This window comes from Miniopterus schreibersii (genome assembly GCF_964146895.1).
Source record: "Miniopterus schreibersii genome assembly, chromosome: 1".
Classification (NCBI taxonomy): Eukaryota; Metazoa; Chordata; class Mammalia; order Chiroptera; family Miniopteridae; genus Miniopterus; species Miniopterus schreibersii.
Genome location: NC_138101.1, coordinates 16,830,864 through 16,851,080, shown reverse-complemented (window position 1 = coordinate 16,851,080; position 20,217 = coordinate 16,830,864). Strand labels below are relative to the sequence as shown.

Below are 20,217 nucleotides of genomic sequence, written 5' to 3'. Positions count from 1 at the left end.
TTTGCAGCAGTTCAAAAGGACATGTACACCTGACAAACACTCATTCAACTGGAATGCAGGGTATAAAATGTAAAACAATTTTTTAAAGAGAGCTTCAAGAATGTAAGAAGATAATGGCTTCATCCGCCTTGAATGAAAAAGTTGGGGTGTTTGCTGCTAGAAGGTAGAATCCTTCCTTCCCCTTATTTTGGATCCTCGATACGTTTAAAGGTTATTGCCCCTGGTTGTTGCCCTTGTCACCCCACAAAAATGAGACATTCAGCAAAAGGTATTCAAGGTCAGAATATTATCCTTACCAGTGATTATATGATGCAATCTTTGTGAGACTAAACATTTTATGATGTTTTGATGACAAAGCCATTGTGTTATGTCCAATCTAACTATTTAATAATAATCACAATTTTTATCATTATTTAACTAATAATAGTAAATAATTTTATCATCAATTAATATAGTGAAATTACTACTGCTGTTATATTTATTTATAAATTATTAGGCGTTATTATCCTATTTAGTTTCTTCCACAATCTTTTGACTTATTATTGAAGAAAGTGAGGCTAAGGCAGGTCATAAAATTATACTATTAGTAAGGGGAGAAACCAGGATTGAAACTGATATTAGATTTCAAAGCCCATTTTTAGATCATTGCATTCTATCCACAATGTTGCCTCTTCTCTAGGACAATATCTTCTTTAGGTTCTATTAGATCCTGCTGCTCATTTTACTGGAAAGCTGCTATACACACATCTGGATTGGCTGAGACCTGGCTTAGAGATGGTCTTTATAACCACTATTCCTCTCTAATAAATACCAAGATGTAGGAGCAAACAGGGGTTTCCTGAAGTGAGGGCATGTGGACTTCTTGAGGACCCTTGGGAGATAGAGACCAATCCACAGATGGCTGGAAAAGTAGAAACGGCAGCCTCAGTCAGACACTGCAACTAGAGTGATGTGGCGAAATGCAGAGACATGAGAAGGAATTCTTTCCAAGGAACACTAGCGTCTTCCTGCAGAAAAATTTTGCAGAGCATGTGTTTTGAGGTAGTGTGCTTATGACATTAACAAGTGCACGAGCATCTCTGGAAAGCCGGGAGAGGCGGCAGTGCCACATAGCTCAGTCTAAACTGAAAACAGGACAAGGCGATACAGTTACTAGATGACACTACCTTACAGATGACTGCTGAACACTGGGTAGGCGGCAGGAAAGCAGAAAGAGACATGGTCCTTGATCTCACAAAAAATTTTGTCTATATTCTCGTTATCTTTAGTCATATAAATATGGTGGTTCATTGCCAAATAATATTTCACACAGACTGTCATTTATTTCTGAAAGCAATGTAAAAAAGTGCATGGCAGGTAACAAATGGGTTGGTGATGGACTGTACCACGTTTTAACCTTGAAGGACAACGTGACATAAACACTATTTAAAGCACGTGGAGTGACAGTGAACAAGGCAACAATTAAGTGCGGCTTATACAAGTCTGCAAAAGTCAGAAAGTTTGGAAGTGGGGAATTAACAAATATTAATGTATACAAATCAAAATTATGTCTTAAGTATCTGAGAGAATCAAGAGGGATAAAATTATTTAGGCGTTTAGAGTAGTCAAATTGCTGACCTCATTTAACTTTTTAAAACCTGCCTTATAAATCAACTGCTGGAAAGCAGTTTCCTGTTTTTATTTATTTTTATATTATACTATTTGTAATTCTACCTAGGGAAAAATACATACAGTTCACTCTTGGTCTGACCAAAGTTTACACTGTTAAGTGAGAAAGTAAATGTGCTTATTCTACTATGAGATGACTTCATCATAATTAATATTTTTTAAGGGCATTGCACCCAGGGCCAGATCGGATCTACAGATGCTCTTGTGTAATGTGACTTGAAGAAGGCTCCGAAACTGCCTCCTACCTGGCCTGCTGTGGTGCCAACCTTTCCACCCACCTGGCTAGAAATCACATCACTGGACTCAGTCCACTACTTTCATTTATGTAATACGGGCATTATTTACTATTAGAATGCACATATGATACATGGGTTGCAAGGAAGGCCCTAGAGTTACTTCTGCCCTGCCCACATTAATACATATTACCAAATTTCCTCACCATCTCACTAAGAAACCCCAAGGTCTCTTTCTGTTCTGGAGAGTAATTGGATATAAGGGGAGAATTGCAAATTGTTGGATCTGGGTAAGATTTGGAGTTAATTTAGTTAATGGCTTTATAGGTGATCAGAAGTAGATACAGATGGAGTAAGTGACCCACCCAATCCTAATGGCAAAGTTGGAATTAGAGGTCAAGTGGAGCATTTTTTATATTTGAGTTATTAAACAATACATCTGCTCAAGTGATACATAGCAAAGCCAGGCTAGCCTTGCAAATATGATTTAGGGGGTACTTTGGGAAGAGAAGACAGACCAGGGCATGAAGGTGGGGGCCAAGGTAAATACACACAATCAACCTAAAGGAATTGTGAAATACCACTCCAAGGGAAAGTATAAAGACTCCTGCATAATTAACAGTAAGGCAAGCTTTTGCATAGTTAATGGTTTCCCTTAATGTGATGGTGCTTTTAAACCTAATATTTGTTTTTTGCTTGAATTATCAATTCATTACTGTAGGTTTTAATTATTTTAACATTTCATTTTCAAATATTTTATCATTACTCAACTTCCCACTGTAAACTCCATATTTTAAAATATTTGATTCCACTAAATGCATTTTAAAAATATAATAAATAACCAGTTTCTCCCAGTCTTATCAAAGAATCTATTTGAAATAATCATACTATTGATAATAATTAATTAAAGGAAAAGAAAAATATATTAGTGATAGTTTTCATGAATAAATGTATAATTCATAAGGGCTTTCTTAAAATATTTTAAGTGGTATAATTTTCATTATTTCTTCCCAGAAACCCATGGGATTCAAGTTTCCCAGATTTGAATTTATCATATTGGTGGGTCTCATTCTAATTATTAGACTCGGGTTTCAAGAAATTATGTTTGTTTTCTCTCCTTACAGTGCATTCTCTTTCCTAAGCTAATATGAGAATAAAATCTCATTTATCATTTGTCACTAATGTGTATTGGAATATAAGATAAAGCTTGTTATAAAAAGAATTAACCCACAGGCCCTCTTAATGAAAATTTGTTTATTATGCTAAAGTACAGAAATCAGACAGAGGCTTTTGTAAAACACGTGCATTTCACTGCCTACCTACTTACATTTTCCTGTGGTTAGTTATGTCCTTACTATAGCAGCTGTGAAAACTTATTTTTACTATTAGCTGTCCCAACTTATACCCAGTTTGCATTATGACATTAGAATGTTAGAATGTCGTATATAATTGCACTGAAAATTATCTTCTAAATTTTACAATGAAAGTCAATCCAAAAAAAATAGTTATAACTGCATAGTTTCACATAGGTTCATATTCAAGGAAAATATTTGAGTTAATAATAATTAGGAACTAGGAGAGCATCCAAAATGGTATTTTTATGGAAAATCCAATACAAATCCTGATTAAAACCTAACCAAGCAAAACACTGCCGATTACCTGGATCCCAATTAAATATAACAAATGAATACTTGACAGGTTTCAATTCCAATTCTATTTATGTCAGAATGACCCATTAAAATTGAAAATGAAATTACCAGAATGCAAGCAATACAATTGTACTTTACAGCTAGATGGTAGTCTGAACACTTGGACCCGACCAAACTCTTATTCAAATGTCAACTGCTACATTTGGATCACCCAAAGTGAATCACACATCTCCTTCTGTCATACCTATAGATCAGGGCTAACATGAATCACAGCTAGCAGATGACAAACGTATGTAAACTCTGAATTTCAAGTGTCAGTCACATATGAAATCAGGAAAAATCAGTTATATTATGATGGTCCTTACTGTTGCCAAGACAAAATCATGGTTATAAAAAATAACTAAAAGCCTTCTTTGGGAAATAGTAAACTTTCTAGTCTCTTAACAAAATCATCTGTTAGGTTTTCAATGACATGTATATTTCCTAAAAGTAACCAATGTGTGTTTGTCAAATATAATTATGTTTATTATTCATTTCTTTCTTATTTTAAAGTCACTGAATCTCCTAAACTCAAAAAATAAAAAATAGCATTAAAATGTGATTATAATGCGCATGATACAAAGTTTTTTCTGTTAATATAGCTCACATAAGAAAATACTTAGTTATTCATTATGTTGTCTATAAGGAGACAAGTACTTTTAAAAACACAAATAAAACTATATAGTATCATGAAAAGGTAATCACAGATATAGTAATGCTCTTAAATTAATTAATCCTGCTTTCCTGGATGTGTGCATGTGTTTGCATGTGCATATATAAAATATTATTACAGTGTTTTAAATTTAATTTTTACTTCTGTGCAAAGCATTTCAAACATATTTGCCTTAAATAGATATTCATCAGTATCGCAATTCATATCAAATAGTTTTATACTTATTTAAAAATACTAAAATTAATACTTAAAAACCATATCAAACTCCCAGCCACATAAGCACACACCACCATACACACAGATAAGCATGCCTTCATAGCCATAAGGCAAAATGCCATTTAAACTCTAAATCCAGAGGGATTATCAATCATCAGACCCTGACATATCTTCTCACCCAGATAACAATGTGGAAAAATAATTATTTAATATTGTTTATTTTAGCAATAATTTCACTTGGGGTTACTTATAATATATCACTCTCTAATGTTGAATTTTAATATTAATAGGTAAACTTCCCCCAAAAAATCAGTTTCTCCTGCATTAATATGCTCTATTTGCATAGCATCACAAAAAGTTATAATGTCTTATTTTACTCGGGGGATGGAATGATAAAAGACAAATTAATTTCAAGTTTCCACGAGATAAAATGTGTGTGATTCCCCTTCCTTTCCCTACATATAATCTCCTTTTGTACTTGAAATAATAATAAACTTGGTAAGAAATTCACCATGCCATTATTAGACACAGACCTATTCCTCAGGCATTTACTTATAACCTGAAATCCAAAAAAATAAATCACCTAACTGTCTTCAGGAACATAAACAAATGTATAAAGGTTTGAAAGTACTACTTGCAATCTTAATTTGACAACTTAGAGGAAAATGTACGGAAGGCCAATCGTTGGGGTAATTATGAGAATCATGTCGCAACGGGGTAAACGGGGTAAGACTTGAGAGTGCTATGATTAGTTTTCCTCCCATTTCCTCGCACAAAAATGAGAAAAACCTTACACTTAAGTGAGAGGGGAATTCTAATAGCATTTAGAATATACTTCTGAGGCTCCGTTTCAACTATCATTGAAAGGAAAGGTTTGAAAATGCTTTTCTAAATCCCGAGGAGAAAGGGTACAGCAAAGTGTGTTTACTGTCATTTCCCTTCACTAAGACTGGACAGTTGCATTGAAGAAATAGTTGCATGACCAAAAGGAACAGAACACAGTAACACAAGGCCTTTCTCACAGTCTACCTTGTCAATATTATGCACTAATTTAGGCTTTTTTTCATAACAGGTACTACTCTTATTTGTCAATGTGTTTATACCTGACAGGTTGTTTTACAATGGTGAGTTTTATCTACATAATTATGTTCCCTTATTTGGCATTTCTGTCCTTTAGGAAATCTCCATTATTTCAAAGAGAATAGTTTTAGTGTCAGCTGTTTCAGTTTGGTTTTAGACTGACCTTCACGAGTCTACTTATTGTGGCTCGCTAGCGTGGTTATGTGTGTGGATGTTGTGTTTGCCCCTACCATTTTCCATATGCTCTGCCTCACCAACACTGCCATCCGGCGTGGTCCTCTCATAGTTGTCCTCTGGGAGTGGAAGGGCACCCAGTCTTGGCCCTGATGAACTCTTACTGCTTGGTGTTTCTGACTCCTCCAGCCCGCTGTCATAGCAACTCTGCAGTGACCCCTGATGTGGGTCCTGAGGCTGACTCACAACAGAAAACGTCACTCTACGAAATGGCTGCAAAAGAAAAGATTCTGAATGTCACTAAGATATAAGATTGTAAATGATCTTATTAAAAAAGACATAAATTACATACATTAAGCTCTACTGACAACTAATTCAATACAAAATGGTTAATATGATATGTTGAAATTTATTTGGTTAACTCTGTATTAACTGAGGCAATGCGTACTTAGATTTTATTATGGAAAAGCTGAGAATTCCCTTTCTGAAACAGAGATAAGAAAACAGCAATTTCACTAAAACACACATTTAGATCTATGTTAGTTCCACATAGTCAATCTTTTTCTATTCTGTAGTCTTCACTTCAAATAGGCTTTACACAAATAGACTCTATAAAAGCAAGGGTCAGTGATTTGGGAAAGCAATAAATACCGAACTAATCCACTGTAAGAACTCTTCATTTTTAAATACATTTTCCATATGAAATAATGGTTTAAAATGCATGTTCTGGCAGGTGACTTAAACTATTAAAGTTACAGCCAATAAATAGGAATTTAGATACAGTGCTAGGAAATAGGAATATATTTCTTACTTCATTCATATTAAAAGTATTACCTATTGACCTTGAAATCTTAAGGGTAGTATTGAAATGATAGATAAAAGTCTTTTAAACCAAGGAATGGAAAATAAATTAAACATGTAATTGTATGTGCTTTCTACAACAATTATTTGCTCTAAACAAGTAACATCATGTACAGCATTTAAGCTGGACTTATAAAGTATTGCAAATCTTTATCTAATTGGACCCCACAATTTACTATGATACTGACATTGGTTGGGCTAAAGATTTACTATATGCATGGAATTTACACATTATTGTAACTACAAAATAAAACAAAAAATTAGGTTCATTAAGGAAACAAACTAATGTCATGAACTGACAATGTTACACACATAATATCTGAAAAAAAATGAAAAAGATTCTGTAATAACTGTCTCAGGATATTCATGGCAATAGTTGGGTCCATTAAACTCTTGTATGATTTGAAAATGGCATAAATGTATAGGTTTTTTAAACCTACAACTTATACTGTTTCTTTCTAATATAAAGTATAAATCCAACGCTGCCAGAAAATAGAGAGTAAGGTAAAGAATCCTTTTTGCTCTTTTATAACTTGAATGCTAATGGTGCAAATCACTAATCCAAATTGGGACCATTAAAATTTTTTTTAAATGTTAAAGATTATGGACACATGATAGATTATTAAAGAAAAAGCTAAGAAGAATTGTGACATTTCCCCCAAATTTATAAACTGCCTTTGCTACATACACATTTCCATAAATCTTCCCTTTATTTTACCTCAGATAGAAGATTGGTCAGGAATATCGTCCATTATTGGTATTTGTAACCCAATACCTCACCTTCCACGTAGTTATTTGTTCTATATAGTCATTATAAAATCTTTTTCATTCTAGGTCAAAATCAAACTTTTAGAATGCTGAATTTTATTGTAAAGGGAAAACATTTAAAGCTCAGTCTCTTCTTTATGATGTTTCGCTGCATTGATAGGGAAGTATTTTAAAACAATTACAAAATATTTCTAATATAAACAGCATACACATCATGGGCCAAAATTGATGGCAATAAACTCTACAGAAACATTATCTTTATTTGAATAATAATACTTATTTTTATTTACAGTTGTGTGATTGTGATATTTTACCTTATATCTAAGTAACTATGGAAATCTCTTTATATTTATGATGCTTTATCTTATGTGTACATACTTTCTTTTCTTTTTTTTCATTTACCACTCCCAGTTGATTTCAAACTATCTGTGTTATGTTTTATGTCTTCAATCTCACCTTGGAAATAAGACCACTGACAGTCTCCAAAAACCACATTGTACTGTACAGAGAAGATACTCACCAAAGTATATACTACTAAACAATGATATTTTAATGACAATGTTGAATTTAGGAAAGATCACCAAGGATCATGGAGACATATGATTACTTCAAGACATAGCAATAGGTTTATCACTTCAAGACATAGCAATATCAAATTCTATTTTAATGAGTCTCAAATCTTTTAGAGTCAGTCTCCACTATCACAAGAAGTTCAAAATATATAAGAAAATACACTGTTTATATTTATAAATTCACAAAAGGATAGTGAATAAGAAATCATGAGAAACGGTGTTTCATTTTCATACAAAAACAGAAAACAGAGTGATGCTTCGGGGCTTATATGCTGGTTCTACTAAAGGTAATGACACAGTAATGGAGAGGCAGGTGACAGGCTATGTTTGCAATGACAAATGTCAAAAATAAAGTAATGATTTTTCTGTAGTGTATTATAAAATAACTACAATGACTCTATCTGTGCATTTTACTTTCTTAATTTCCTACCCAATTTTGACTGTGAATACTTTAATCTCCACTAAATATTTTATTTTACATATTAAATTTAATGATGGAAAGAAAAATGCTTTGATTTTTAAATACTGAGATCAATATATATACTAAAAATACTTGGATTCATGAATGCTTCCTTTTTGTACAAAATGTTTTTTATTTAAAATATCTAAATGAATATAAAATAATTCACAATAAAAATTGAAAGTAAAGAGTATCACTCAATGGAGCATAAACTACCCCAGCAATCATTTTTTTAATCTGTTTTCTAAAATATCCTATTAGAATTTTACAGTACAATATCAGCATTGTATTACTATCATTTAAATTCTATTTTGATGATATTTAATAAATAAAATTCTTGTGGCAAAGTATTTAAGTTGGCAATGTGAAGCAAATTAGTGCAGAACCCTAACTCCTGAATTCTGCAAGAGTTAAGCTTTAATTTCAATAGTAAATCAGACATGTAAATTTATATAGATGATAGTCAAGCATTTCATCATCCTTCACATCAGATTAGTTCTATTGAGAAGATAGGTTTTACAGAAAAATTTATAACACATAATTCATATTATTTATATATTCCAGAAGTATTGACTAAACCAAAAATGGCAATTTGTCAATTGTGTGGCAGAGAGAATGAGTTTGCATTAAACATGTGTCACTTTGTTAATTACTGGTATTCTGAATCTGAGTGGTTTAAGTAGTATTTCTTCAACCAAAATGTAGCTTAGATTTACCCAGAGCACATGGAAAAAACTTAATGCTGATACCAGTTGCACAATGCAATCAGTGTTCACTGTGGGACTAGATACCAGGGGTTTATGAGATCTCCCCAGGTGGTAAAAAGGCACATAGAGGAAGGAGAAACTCTACAATCAAAAGAACACATGGGAAGATGATAAAAAGACTAAACTGACCCAGGAAACTAGTTTGTCCCCTAAATGTTGATAGAGTTTCCCTTGGGAGTCAGTAGAACTTTTGCAAAAGGATAGACATGAAGACTTCCAGTGACCTGGGATGTCTGAGCTTTGTATTTTTCTTTCTATGGTAATAAATGATTTCAGGTCCTACACAGGCAAACTGGTCTTTCTAAAAGAGGAAAGAGCAGAAGAGCTTGGGAAGAGTGTCAGCCTTCCAGCTCTTTAAAGCTGTGAAGATGTGTTTGAAAATGGAACAAGTTATGAAAGAAAGAAGTCTCCAAGAAAATCATTCCAAAAATTCTGAGGGGGATGTGTGTGAGAATTATAAACAGGAGGAAGCAGAAATCAAAAATTTTATTTAGGCAAATGAATCACCTAATTAAAAGGGTGAAGTTGAAGATCTGATCTGTCAATTTCTTACAGAAAAGGGGTTAGAAGAACTGTTGAAGGCAGAGGATTATGCTGAAAAGGGTGAACTATGGAGAAGCTGTAATGAGAACTGGCAGCAAGACCTGTGGGCTGACTGGATTCAGTCATTAACTCACTATACCTACATTTGTTCTGTATACATTATGGGTTTCAAGGATGTTCCAACAATGCTTCTACACAGTTAAGAAATTAAATCTTATAAGCTATATAAAAAGAGACAAAATATAATATGATCAATTTTCCAATAAAATAAGGGTACAAAAATGATGCTTTGAAACCTACTTGGGAACTGAGGGTAGGCATTGCAAAAGAGAGCTTTGTGGGCCGAGACCTCTAAATGAAGTTTGCTAGATCATATATATTGGAGGGCTGATTATAGAGTCCACAGTTGGGGCAGCAGCAAATAATGAAAATGAGGGTAGGTAAGAAAACCAGGTTGCTTTTGAACCTCAGAAGCCAAGGAAGCCGATCATTTCTAGAAAGAAAGAAAATCTTATATGATGAAAGCACCAGAGACATATAGACGAATGCTGACTGTGGTATGTCCATTGGATGCATCCCTTAGAAGGTCATTGTGGCTATGAAATCTCTAAACTCTAGAGAAGAATCGAGATGAGAGCAAAGGAAGTAAAAGAGCAACATGTAAATATAGGGAGAAATGGAGAAAGTGGAGATAAACTTCTAATTTTAAAAATATGACAAAAGAGAGAAGTAGGGTCTCAGTTAAAAGAAAAAGATTTGTGTTAATAGCTTGATTTATTTATCTATATTTTTTGTCTTCATGGCATTGAAAAAATTTTGCTTTCATTTAATATTTGAAGATGCAAGCATAACATAAGGTGGTTGAGGAATGAAAGAAATAAGGAAAGATAAGTAAACTAAATAAAATTAAGCTAGAAATGAAATGAAAAATAAAATTATAAAGGTAAGGTAAATAGTACATGGTGAGGAAACTCGTGCATGGGGCGTGTGTGAGTTTAATGAGAAAAAATCATGTATTAGAAATAACAGAAAAATATTCTATTCCAAGCACCTCTATTGATTCCCTATTGACCTCACACAAGTTAGCTGACCCCTGGTTCTTATGCCTTAGGCTCAGGGTCTGTAAAATAGAGATAATAATACCTGCCCCTTACTAACTTAAATTCCCCGAGAAATAATGAGATAGTTTACAAAAGAGCCTTAAGCTCCCTCAAAGACATATACTATAAAAGGTATTATACCTCAGGCCACAGCTATACAGCGATATAACTAGAACTATCTCCCATTATGTTTTAGGGTGTTTTCTTAAAATGAAATATATGTATATATATATTACTGGCCCAGGAATTCACAATGCTTCTAAATAGAATCTTTAAAAATCATATGAAATTTCAAACTTAATTCTCCTAATAATGCACTAAGTTTTATTGTTCTGAATACAAATTGTTTATAAAACAAATATGCATGTACATTAACACACATTTTTCAAAAACTAAGGCATGAACTTCTCGATATTGGATTATTTTAGAATGGCATTTATCAACTAGTTTTTTATTCCATTATGACACACTGGAGACGTCTACTTCAAGACACACCTTACTATGAGAACTTTCCAGGTATTTTAGAAGTCTTTACAAATATATTAAAGTTAACTCCAGATAATATACAATCACTGGAGTATTGGATGGACCTGCATCATCATCTCAGTCCCCAGATAATGGAAATGCATTCGAGGTGACACTGATTTAAACTACTGTAGACTGAGAGCCAGCATTGCCCACTCTTAATATAATTTTATTTTATTGATTTTCTGAAAATGTAGAGGTCGTATGAGGAGTTGGGCAGAGGTGCTAATGGGAGGACCTCTGCCTTCTATTCTTGCCCCCATGATGTGGGTGGCCGCGAGGATGGCTGCCTCTTCCCATCCGTCCGTCCTCATTGGAAATTCTGCTGAGCCCAAGGTAGGGATGTATGACTGACACAATCATTTCCATGTAAAATCAGCCTCATAGCCTCATAGTTCGAAAGGTCAGATACAGCAAATAAAGTTCTAAGTTGGGTGCCATGGGGTGTACAATGTTTCATATTCAATAAATGCATTTGCTCGTTAATATTTTTGATTATATTTTTCTGAAATAAGTGAACAGATGCTAAAACCAGTATTCTGGTGAACTTGGGATCAGTAGAAAGGCAGCCTGCTTACATGAGGAGGGGAGTTAGAATATATTTGGATTACAGAAAGAAGGCTTGTGTTCTAATGTCATAATTTCAAGGGGTAAGGCCTTTACGAAGGAAAAATGTGATGAGCATTTGATTATTACTATTTTTTGTAAAATTGCATCTCTGTGATTAATAATGTAAATTACCAAACAGTAAGCCTAAATCTGTGCATTATAACAGTTTTAGAGGTCGCTTCAAATACATACTAGCAGCCCGATATCATCCTGCTCTTATTTAGAGGGTTCTAGGAAAGTTAAATTCATACATTTCAAATTCATTAGAGAACTTAACAGTTTTCTAAAAAGTAATTTTAAAAAATAACTAAAAGGTTGATGTCCAGCTGAACTACAACTACGCTAGCTGCCTCATTTTGTTATTTTACCTTGAAAATATTCATTTTTTTATTCTGGAGAACTATATAATTACCCTTCTTTACTGAAAGTACTGATATAATCACATGTACTATTTACAGTCTGCACCAGTCAGGAAATTAATTTTAAAATTAACATCAATATGCTATTCTGTTTTTGTAATACAATCATTGCCAAATACTATGTATAACATTTCCAAATGCTATTTATTTTTTGAAGATCCAGTCAATACTCCAGCGATTCTATATTATCTGGAGTTCCCTTTTAATATATTTGTAAAGATCTCTAAAATATCTGGAAAGTTCTTATAGTAGGGTGTCTCTTGAAGTGGAAGTCTCCAGTTGTCATTAATTTCATTTATAGTTGCTAGGAAAACAATAGAGATCAGATGCATATTAAAAATATATAAATAATAATGCCTTTATTTTTATCCATTATTAATCGTTAGATTCAAAGGTAAACATCACACCAGAGAAGCAAATATTACGCCCCATAAACAGACTACTTGAAACAATTTGCCTTCCATCTAACAGCATTAGCAAAATCTTCTATGTTACAACCTGCACCAACCTGCACGATAAAAATGGTCTACTTTCTGATAGGGCAGTGGCTAATTTTAGAAACGGAAAAATAGAACAGCTGAACTTTGGGAATATCCTGTAATACACAATACTTACAGCAAAAGAGAAAACAGTATCGAGGTGAGAGTGCAGAAAATTTTTCCCTTGGAATCCATTTCTTATAACCTAGTGACACAGCATTTACGGCGCTTTTATTTGCAAGAAGATAGGACCCTAAGGATGCCACAGGAAAGAGCTTCAGGTTAAACCTCCCTCCCTGTTGAATACTGCTCTGTGCCTTACAGGCAACTTTATTGGGACCTTTAAATGTGCACCTTCCTTTTTAGCTTCAATAGTTTTCCCATAAATCTCCTTATCTGGAACTCACATACAGCTGTCTCAGTCACATCAATTATTTCTGAATGGGCTGAAAAGGCTTTTTTAAATTTTTTTCCAGATCACTTAGTTATGTCCATCAAACAGACTTCTAATGACTCTCTTTGTCAGTCATAAAGCGCCGAAACCGTCATGGAGCAGAACACTGCAGTTCTAAGGACGGCTGCACTTTATTATTAAAGAGGAGCTAAGACTCTGAGATCTTCCCTTGCAAATGAGCTGCTACTTGATTACTCTGCAAACATTTCAAACAGGTGTCAGTGGCTACTGAACAAACATATCTTAGGATTCCATAGTGCATTAGCTGGACTATGTCTGGCAGAACCTTCAAACAAACTTTAATCAGGCCTTTTAAGTTTTTAGGGTGTTTCCCTCTGCTAATATCTCAAGGTTCTTCCTTACTTCAAACTGCCTTTCTTTCTTTCAAGTCAATAGCAGATGAAAGAACATTAAAAAGAAGCATGCTGACACATTTGGATTCATTAAAACACTAACTTGGGGAAGGAGAAGTCAAATAACTATATTTCTTTTGACTTGTATGTAATTATATTTTGACCTATTTGTTCACAGCTGTACTTCAGAAACTAAGAATGCAGGTGATAATTCATTGTTCTTAGTCCAGTAGATCATAAGCTAGATAATATTGCATAAGAGCAAGGAAGACAGTGTTCAAATAGTAACTACTATGTCGAAGGAAAGTGCTATTCACTTTACATATGTTGTCACTTCTCATGTCATCCCCACGTGGGTTATATTAACAGCCTGATTTTGCAAAGGAGAAATAATAAGAAATTTCAACAGCAAGAACTACTCTAGCATACAATTACAAATGGGGTTCTTAGATTTTCCCAATAATGAAAACTATCAGAAAAAAAAAAATGGCTAAAGCTTAAAATTCGTAGTAAATGTGTATAAACATTTTTTCCCCCTGAAAACTGTAAAAATAGATATTATGCCCTGAAACACAAATTGTGGGTCCTCTATCTGTGGACACAATTATTCAATCTATTTTTTGCTCTTTGTGCTAACTTCTCTTAAACTTATTGAGGATTGGCAAAATGTTTCTGTAAAGGACCAGAAAGTAAATATTTCAGGCTTTGAGAGCTACAGGTCATAGCTCTCTGCCACAACTACTTGACTCAGCTGTTGTAGTACAAAACAGCCGGTGAAGTTACAAAATTGAATAAGCATGGCCATGTTCTAATAAAACTTTATGGAAACAAAAATTTGAATTTCATATAATTTGCCTCGTCTGTGAAATGTTATTTTTTAAATTTATTTCAACCATATAAAATTGTAAAAAATCAAATATAAAAAATACTTTTCCATTGTAGTAATATTTTTAAAGTGTTATGTATACTTTTCAAATAGTATATAAACAGTGCTTCTCCGTTACACCCCTATTTCAACGGCACTACCTTGAAAATAGTTTATATTCAACTGTCACTTATTAACGTGTTTTGATGTTTCTTGTCCATTTTGGAAATAAATCTAAGGTGGAGAATCTGGAGACTTTGGTTTCAAGCACTGGCTCTGATATTAAGTGTGGAATCTGGGGAAAAGATAAATCTTTCAGCTTTAGCACCTTCAACTTTAAAATGAAGGAGTTATAGCTGATGATATTTAAGATCTTTTCCAGTTCCTTAATTCTCTGAAACTAAAAAGACAGGTGTGTTGGATCACGGAATAAATGGTTGAAATCAATAATTTTAAAGTTGACTTTGCTTACCCACTAAGAAATTCCTTTGTATATTACTTGGCATTGCAAATATTAATGCATCTTGGAATGCATTTACTCACAAATAAGATCATAAACAAACTTATGCAGAATAATCAAACATTTTAGGCAATTACCTTAATGAAAAGCTACCAAGATGGTTAAAAAGTGAAATATTCTCCAATGGGGAGCTCCATGGAATATGCTCATCTAAATCTTCCCTGTCCTCTGAAACCACCTCCTCTGTGGTTCCTTCTTTGACTCAACAACATGAACTGTTCATTGAGTTCCTACTGTGTGCTGGAGGCTGTGAGACCTCATTCATCTCTCAAATGCACGATTCTAATAGCAGAGGTGAGCAAGGTTGGCATGAAATACAATGGCGAAAGCAAGCTGGGCCATGATTGGATTTCACCTCCCAACTCATTTTAGACCCTACACAGTCCCTGGTAAGTTTCTATGTTTACACGCACGGAAAAACAGAAAGGCAGAGGGAGTCCTAGTTTGGAAAAGAGCATACTGACAGGCAACTAATGAGAAAAAGACTATCTTCACAATAACATTCAATCCAACAAAAACTGATTAAGTAGTTGCTTTGTGCCTACCACTGTGCGGAAAAATCTACATGCTGCAAATTCAAGCATTAATCTCCCATGGGCAAGTGCAGATTTATCACACAAAAGCACTCACAGAATACAAGCAAGGGTTTCTTTTCCTTCATTTTTTCCCATTTTGCTATTGTGATAATCATCAAAAGCTCCGTTCGCAGGCCGCTCGGTTGCTTTGCATGACTGCTCCCGCACACGGAGTTCCAGAAGCGGCTGAATGCGGTGGATAAACCTGTGTCTTAAACTACAAAGCTGGAGACAGTCTGCAGCAGTTCAAGAGTGCAATGCTGAAAACCAAGTGGAACTCCTAGAGGACTGCCCAGGTTTCCAACTATTAAAACACAAAAAATGAACCAATAACAACATCAAAGACAAGAAATAACCTTTAAAAAGCTACCTCCTAAAATGCACAGAAGCTTAGACCCACAGGTAGGAGCCTGCCTCATAAGCACCTGGATTAATGCTCCCATACTGCAATGAATGAAAATGAAACGTGCATTTTAGGATCCACTCAAAGGATGCTCTAGATTTTTTCCTATTTTCTTTTTAAGACATTTCATTTGAACTACTCTGGTGAAATCTGTGTAGGTGACTATATACATTTAAAAACCGTGAGTTTTCATATTCTTTGGAATGGAGGTTTCTATCATTAAATAGTTTCCCTGGTCTGGTTGGATTCAAGTTCAGGACAGACAAATGGGGTAAGACTCTGAAATATACTTAAGCATCAATCATTAAACTAAGTTGAAACCAAACTCTTGAGCCAGAATCTTCTGATATACAGGTAAACCTTCTGCTACCCGGGTGAACCCATTTCCTCTGCCATCCCTCCTGGCTCACTTGTTTTATCTTACTTATCTGCATTTTGTTAAAAAGAAAAGCTACCAGTGTCCACTAGGAAAAATGTATTCAGTGCCCAGTATATGCTGCTAATTTTCATTCCTTAGTGAAAGTCAAATGACAAAAAAATCAGTGAAAATGGGAGTGCTAGGCAGAAAATAGACACCAATGGTGTCCACATCCTAATTTCTGGAACTCTTGAATAGGTGACTTTACATACAAAGAGGCATTTAAGATTGAAGATAGAATTTGTTAATCACCTGACCTTACATTAGATTATCTGGGTGAGCCCCATGCAACGAGAACGATTCTTAAAAGTAGAAGGGGGAGGGAAGGAACCAGGTTAGAGTGATACAGTGTTGGAACTGTATTCACCTTCACAAGCTTTGAAGAGAAAGGAAGAGGCCTTTAGAGTGGCCTTGAGAAAGGGAAGGGGGAAGGGGAAGAGAGGGGAAGGGGGAAGGGGGAAGGGGGAAGGGGGAAGGGGGAAGGGGGAAGGGAAGGGGGAAGGGGGAAGGGGGAAGGGAAGGGGGAAGGGAAGGGGGAAGGGAAGGGGGAAGGGAAGGGGGAAGGGAAGGGGGAAGGGAAGGGGGAAGGGAAGGGGGAAGGGAAGGGGGAAGGGAGGGGAAGGGAAGGGAAGGGAAGGGAAGGGAAGGGAAGGGAAGGGAAGGGAAGGGAAGGGAAGGGAAGGGAAGGGAAGGGAAGGGAAGGGAAGGGAAGGGAAGGGAAGGGAAGGGAAGGGAAGGGAAGGGAAGGGAAGGGGTAAGGGAGCAAATATTCCTCTAGAGCAGTGATTTTCAACCTTTCTCATCTCATGGCTCACATAAACTAATTCCTAAAATTCCAGGGCGCACCAAAAATATATTAATTTTTTGCCAATCTGACAAAAAATTAGGTATAATTTTGATTCAGTTACAAAAATAATAGTAATAATAGTAATTACCTATCCGTTTTGCTCCAAAGTGACGTTTTAAAAAATGAGGTGCCTATACTTGTATATAACAATTTCTGGTACCAAGAATTAACCAACCAGACACAACCTTATTATAAGACATGACCAATAAAATGCAACTCTGTTATGTGACCTATATATTTATGGTTCAAGTCAGGGCATTCACACTGGACAGCTGTTGTTGTGTTGGTTGTAGTCTTTTTATTTTTAATTGACAATCTAAGGAAAAAGAGGTCAGTGCCCCTGACTAAATAGTTAGGTATTATATGTTTTAAATTTTTTTGCAGCACACTAGTTGAAAATCGCTGCTCTAAAGCCTCCAGAATAAACACTACCTTACCAACACCTTGATATTAGCCCAGAGAGACCCATTTTTGGCTTTCTGAACTCAAAAACTATAAGGCAATAAATTAGCATAGTTTTAAGCCATTAAGTTCTTGGTAATTTGTTATAGCAGCACTAGGAAACTTATACAATAGGCATGGTACCTGAGGGGTAGTGGGGAGAAAGAGATAAAGCAGTTGGGTTTAGACTTTACATTTATAAAAGAGGTTAGAGCCATCATTCAAATTTGAATTGTTTTTCCATTTCTGATCACCCCACTGTAGGGCACTGAGAACTAGCACGTAGTTCTTGATAATTATACTTATTCTATAAAACACTCAAATATATAGTTTTGTTTATTTTATATTGAAAGTGTTCAATAAGTGTAAAGATGTTAAAACAATCTTTATAACCTTATTTTCATATTTATTATTCTTTTTAATACAGTGAAAATACAAATAACAAACAAGACCAAAAAAATGAAGGGGACTAGGTCTGTCCCCACCTATCTATATGGAGAAAGCCACTTCAAACTTATAACTCAGTCCTCTCTTATCAGACAACTAATATTATATTTGCGGAAACCCAGAATTTCTTTTCCTGACATCAATTACACATAAACTGAATAAGCTTGGGCCACTGACTTAATTTTTCTGAGCCATGACTCATCTTTTGTATATATAAATGATAATATTTTAAAGATGCAATAAAGATCTAGTTTGATCTTGTAAGTGTAACAGATTTTACATCATAGAGAGTTCTATACATGTAACAGTGAATTGAGCCCAAAACTGTGTCTATAGGCCAACGTTTTAGGGAGCTGATATAGGGATTAAAAATAAAATCATCAACTTGGAAGAAATAAATTTTTCCCACCACACTAGCATGAAAAAAATAAACCAAACTGATAACGTCTTGATTTTCAAGAATAGCCTAATCTACACTGGAGAGAGTTAATAAATCCTCACTGGTGTCAGATTGTAGTTATTACATTTGTAGATATTGCCTCATCTGCTACTTTCTTTCTTATTTCCATGTTGGTTTATACATGTATGCTAAAAAACTTTTTAGGAGGCTGAATTTTTGTATAAAATCTTGAGGTTTTCAGAGGAAAGAAGAAAAATAAATTCTTTTTATTTCTTTTCAGAGGAAAAAAAAAAAAGTAATAAGTAAGCATGTTGCCATGTCATGATTCTTTAGGGAAACGAGGGTACTCACAAAGGGACCCTAACATGAGGACTCAAAATAATTCTTACAAATTAGGGCAGGTAGCCAGAAACACTGGCTGGAGTTTGATTTTCAGCCATAATTGGAAAATGTAACCTAAATTATCTAATATTTCCAATTTTTATTCAATAATAAATGCTGTTAAAGCAACTTGTTTCATTTATTGTCCCCTCGAGGGGAAAAAACCTGAATACTTAGGCCTGTAGGAAAGGGACATTTTGAACTATAAGAATAAAACAAGTAAATCCATGAGGCAATAACATCACAGTACTATCATATTTTATTACCACCACTACTACTTGGCTTTCTAAGCCTGTTTATATTTCATATTTAGAAGATACTTGGGGAGCCATACCTAAAATAATACATTTTTATTTATTTCTTTTTTTGGTTTTTACACTATGACTTTTTCAAGAATCTGGTCTTTTCCCCCCACATAAGTTTATATATATTGCCATTTTGTACATATAACTTAATTGAGATCTTAATTTTCACTTTAAAAGCACTAAAATGGTAACACTTTGGGCACCCATAGTTTCTGAAATTCATTATAGCCTATTAAAGTTTTCGACTCACCAGAGCTTCTGCCCCTTAGATCTCATTATATGCAATCTGAGTATTGAGAAATAACATTAACAATAAACCATGTAGTTAAGTTAAATCTTGTATTCTGGAGCAAACAAAATCGCCTTGGAATGGCTTTTTTAATGCTTAACTTCAGTTTTTTGAATGATTTAACTGCTTATAGTGGCAGGTTGTGAATTGAGTAGAGATGATATATATTATCTTCACCCAGTTTGACAGAGAACCCTGTAGTAAAACAGAGAAAGGTGGCTGAGCAAGAGACTGACACACTGCAACGACTGATCAATCGAAATAGAAACCTTTCCAGGGGATAATCGGTAATTGGTAGCAGGCATTTCCCAGAACATCCAGAAAGAAGGCAAAGCCTCCTTAATGACATAGTTGATAGTGTTGTACTTAAAATGCATAATGAGATTCCCTAAGACTCATTGATTGCTTACTATGTGTCCATTCTAAGCTTATTTAATTGTCACAGGAGCTCTATGGGGTAAATGAAGAAACCAATGCCCATGGAAGAATCTTGCCCACAGCCACACTTGTTTAGTGAGCCACAGTTCAGTTTTTATACATCAAGCAATAGCTTCACCTTGATTGAACCCTGAGCAGTTGATAAACAGACAATAAGACTTCTGCTGCATCTATTGACAAGATCGCTGGTATAATTAAGCCATATGCTAGCACAGACGAGCTTATTTAAAAGTAAAGGATGGCAGA

At 34.6% G+C, this 20,217-nt stretch overlaps 1 protein-coding gene across 5 annotated transcripts in view; it reads right to left on the bottom strand.

Annotated features, from left to right (window-relative positions):
* Positions 1-20,217, bottom strand: part of PCDH7 (protocadherin 7) — a 449,878-nt gene that overhangs the window by 257,767 nt on the left and 171,894 nt on the right. For 2 of the 5 annotated variants that reach the window (XM_081131373.1, XM_081131370.1), the window contains exon 2: positions 5,813-6,005. In XM_081131373.1, the coding sequence (XP_080987499.1) occupies positions 5,813-6,005 (193 nt within the window). Of the gene's footprint in view, positions 1-5,788; positions 6,006-20,217 lie in introns of all 5 variants that reach the window. The other 3 variants (XM_081131369.1, XM_081131372.1, XM_081131371.1) reach the window with 2 other exon arrangements.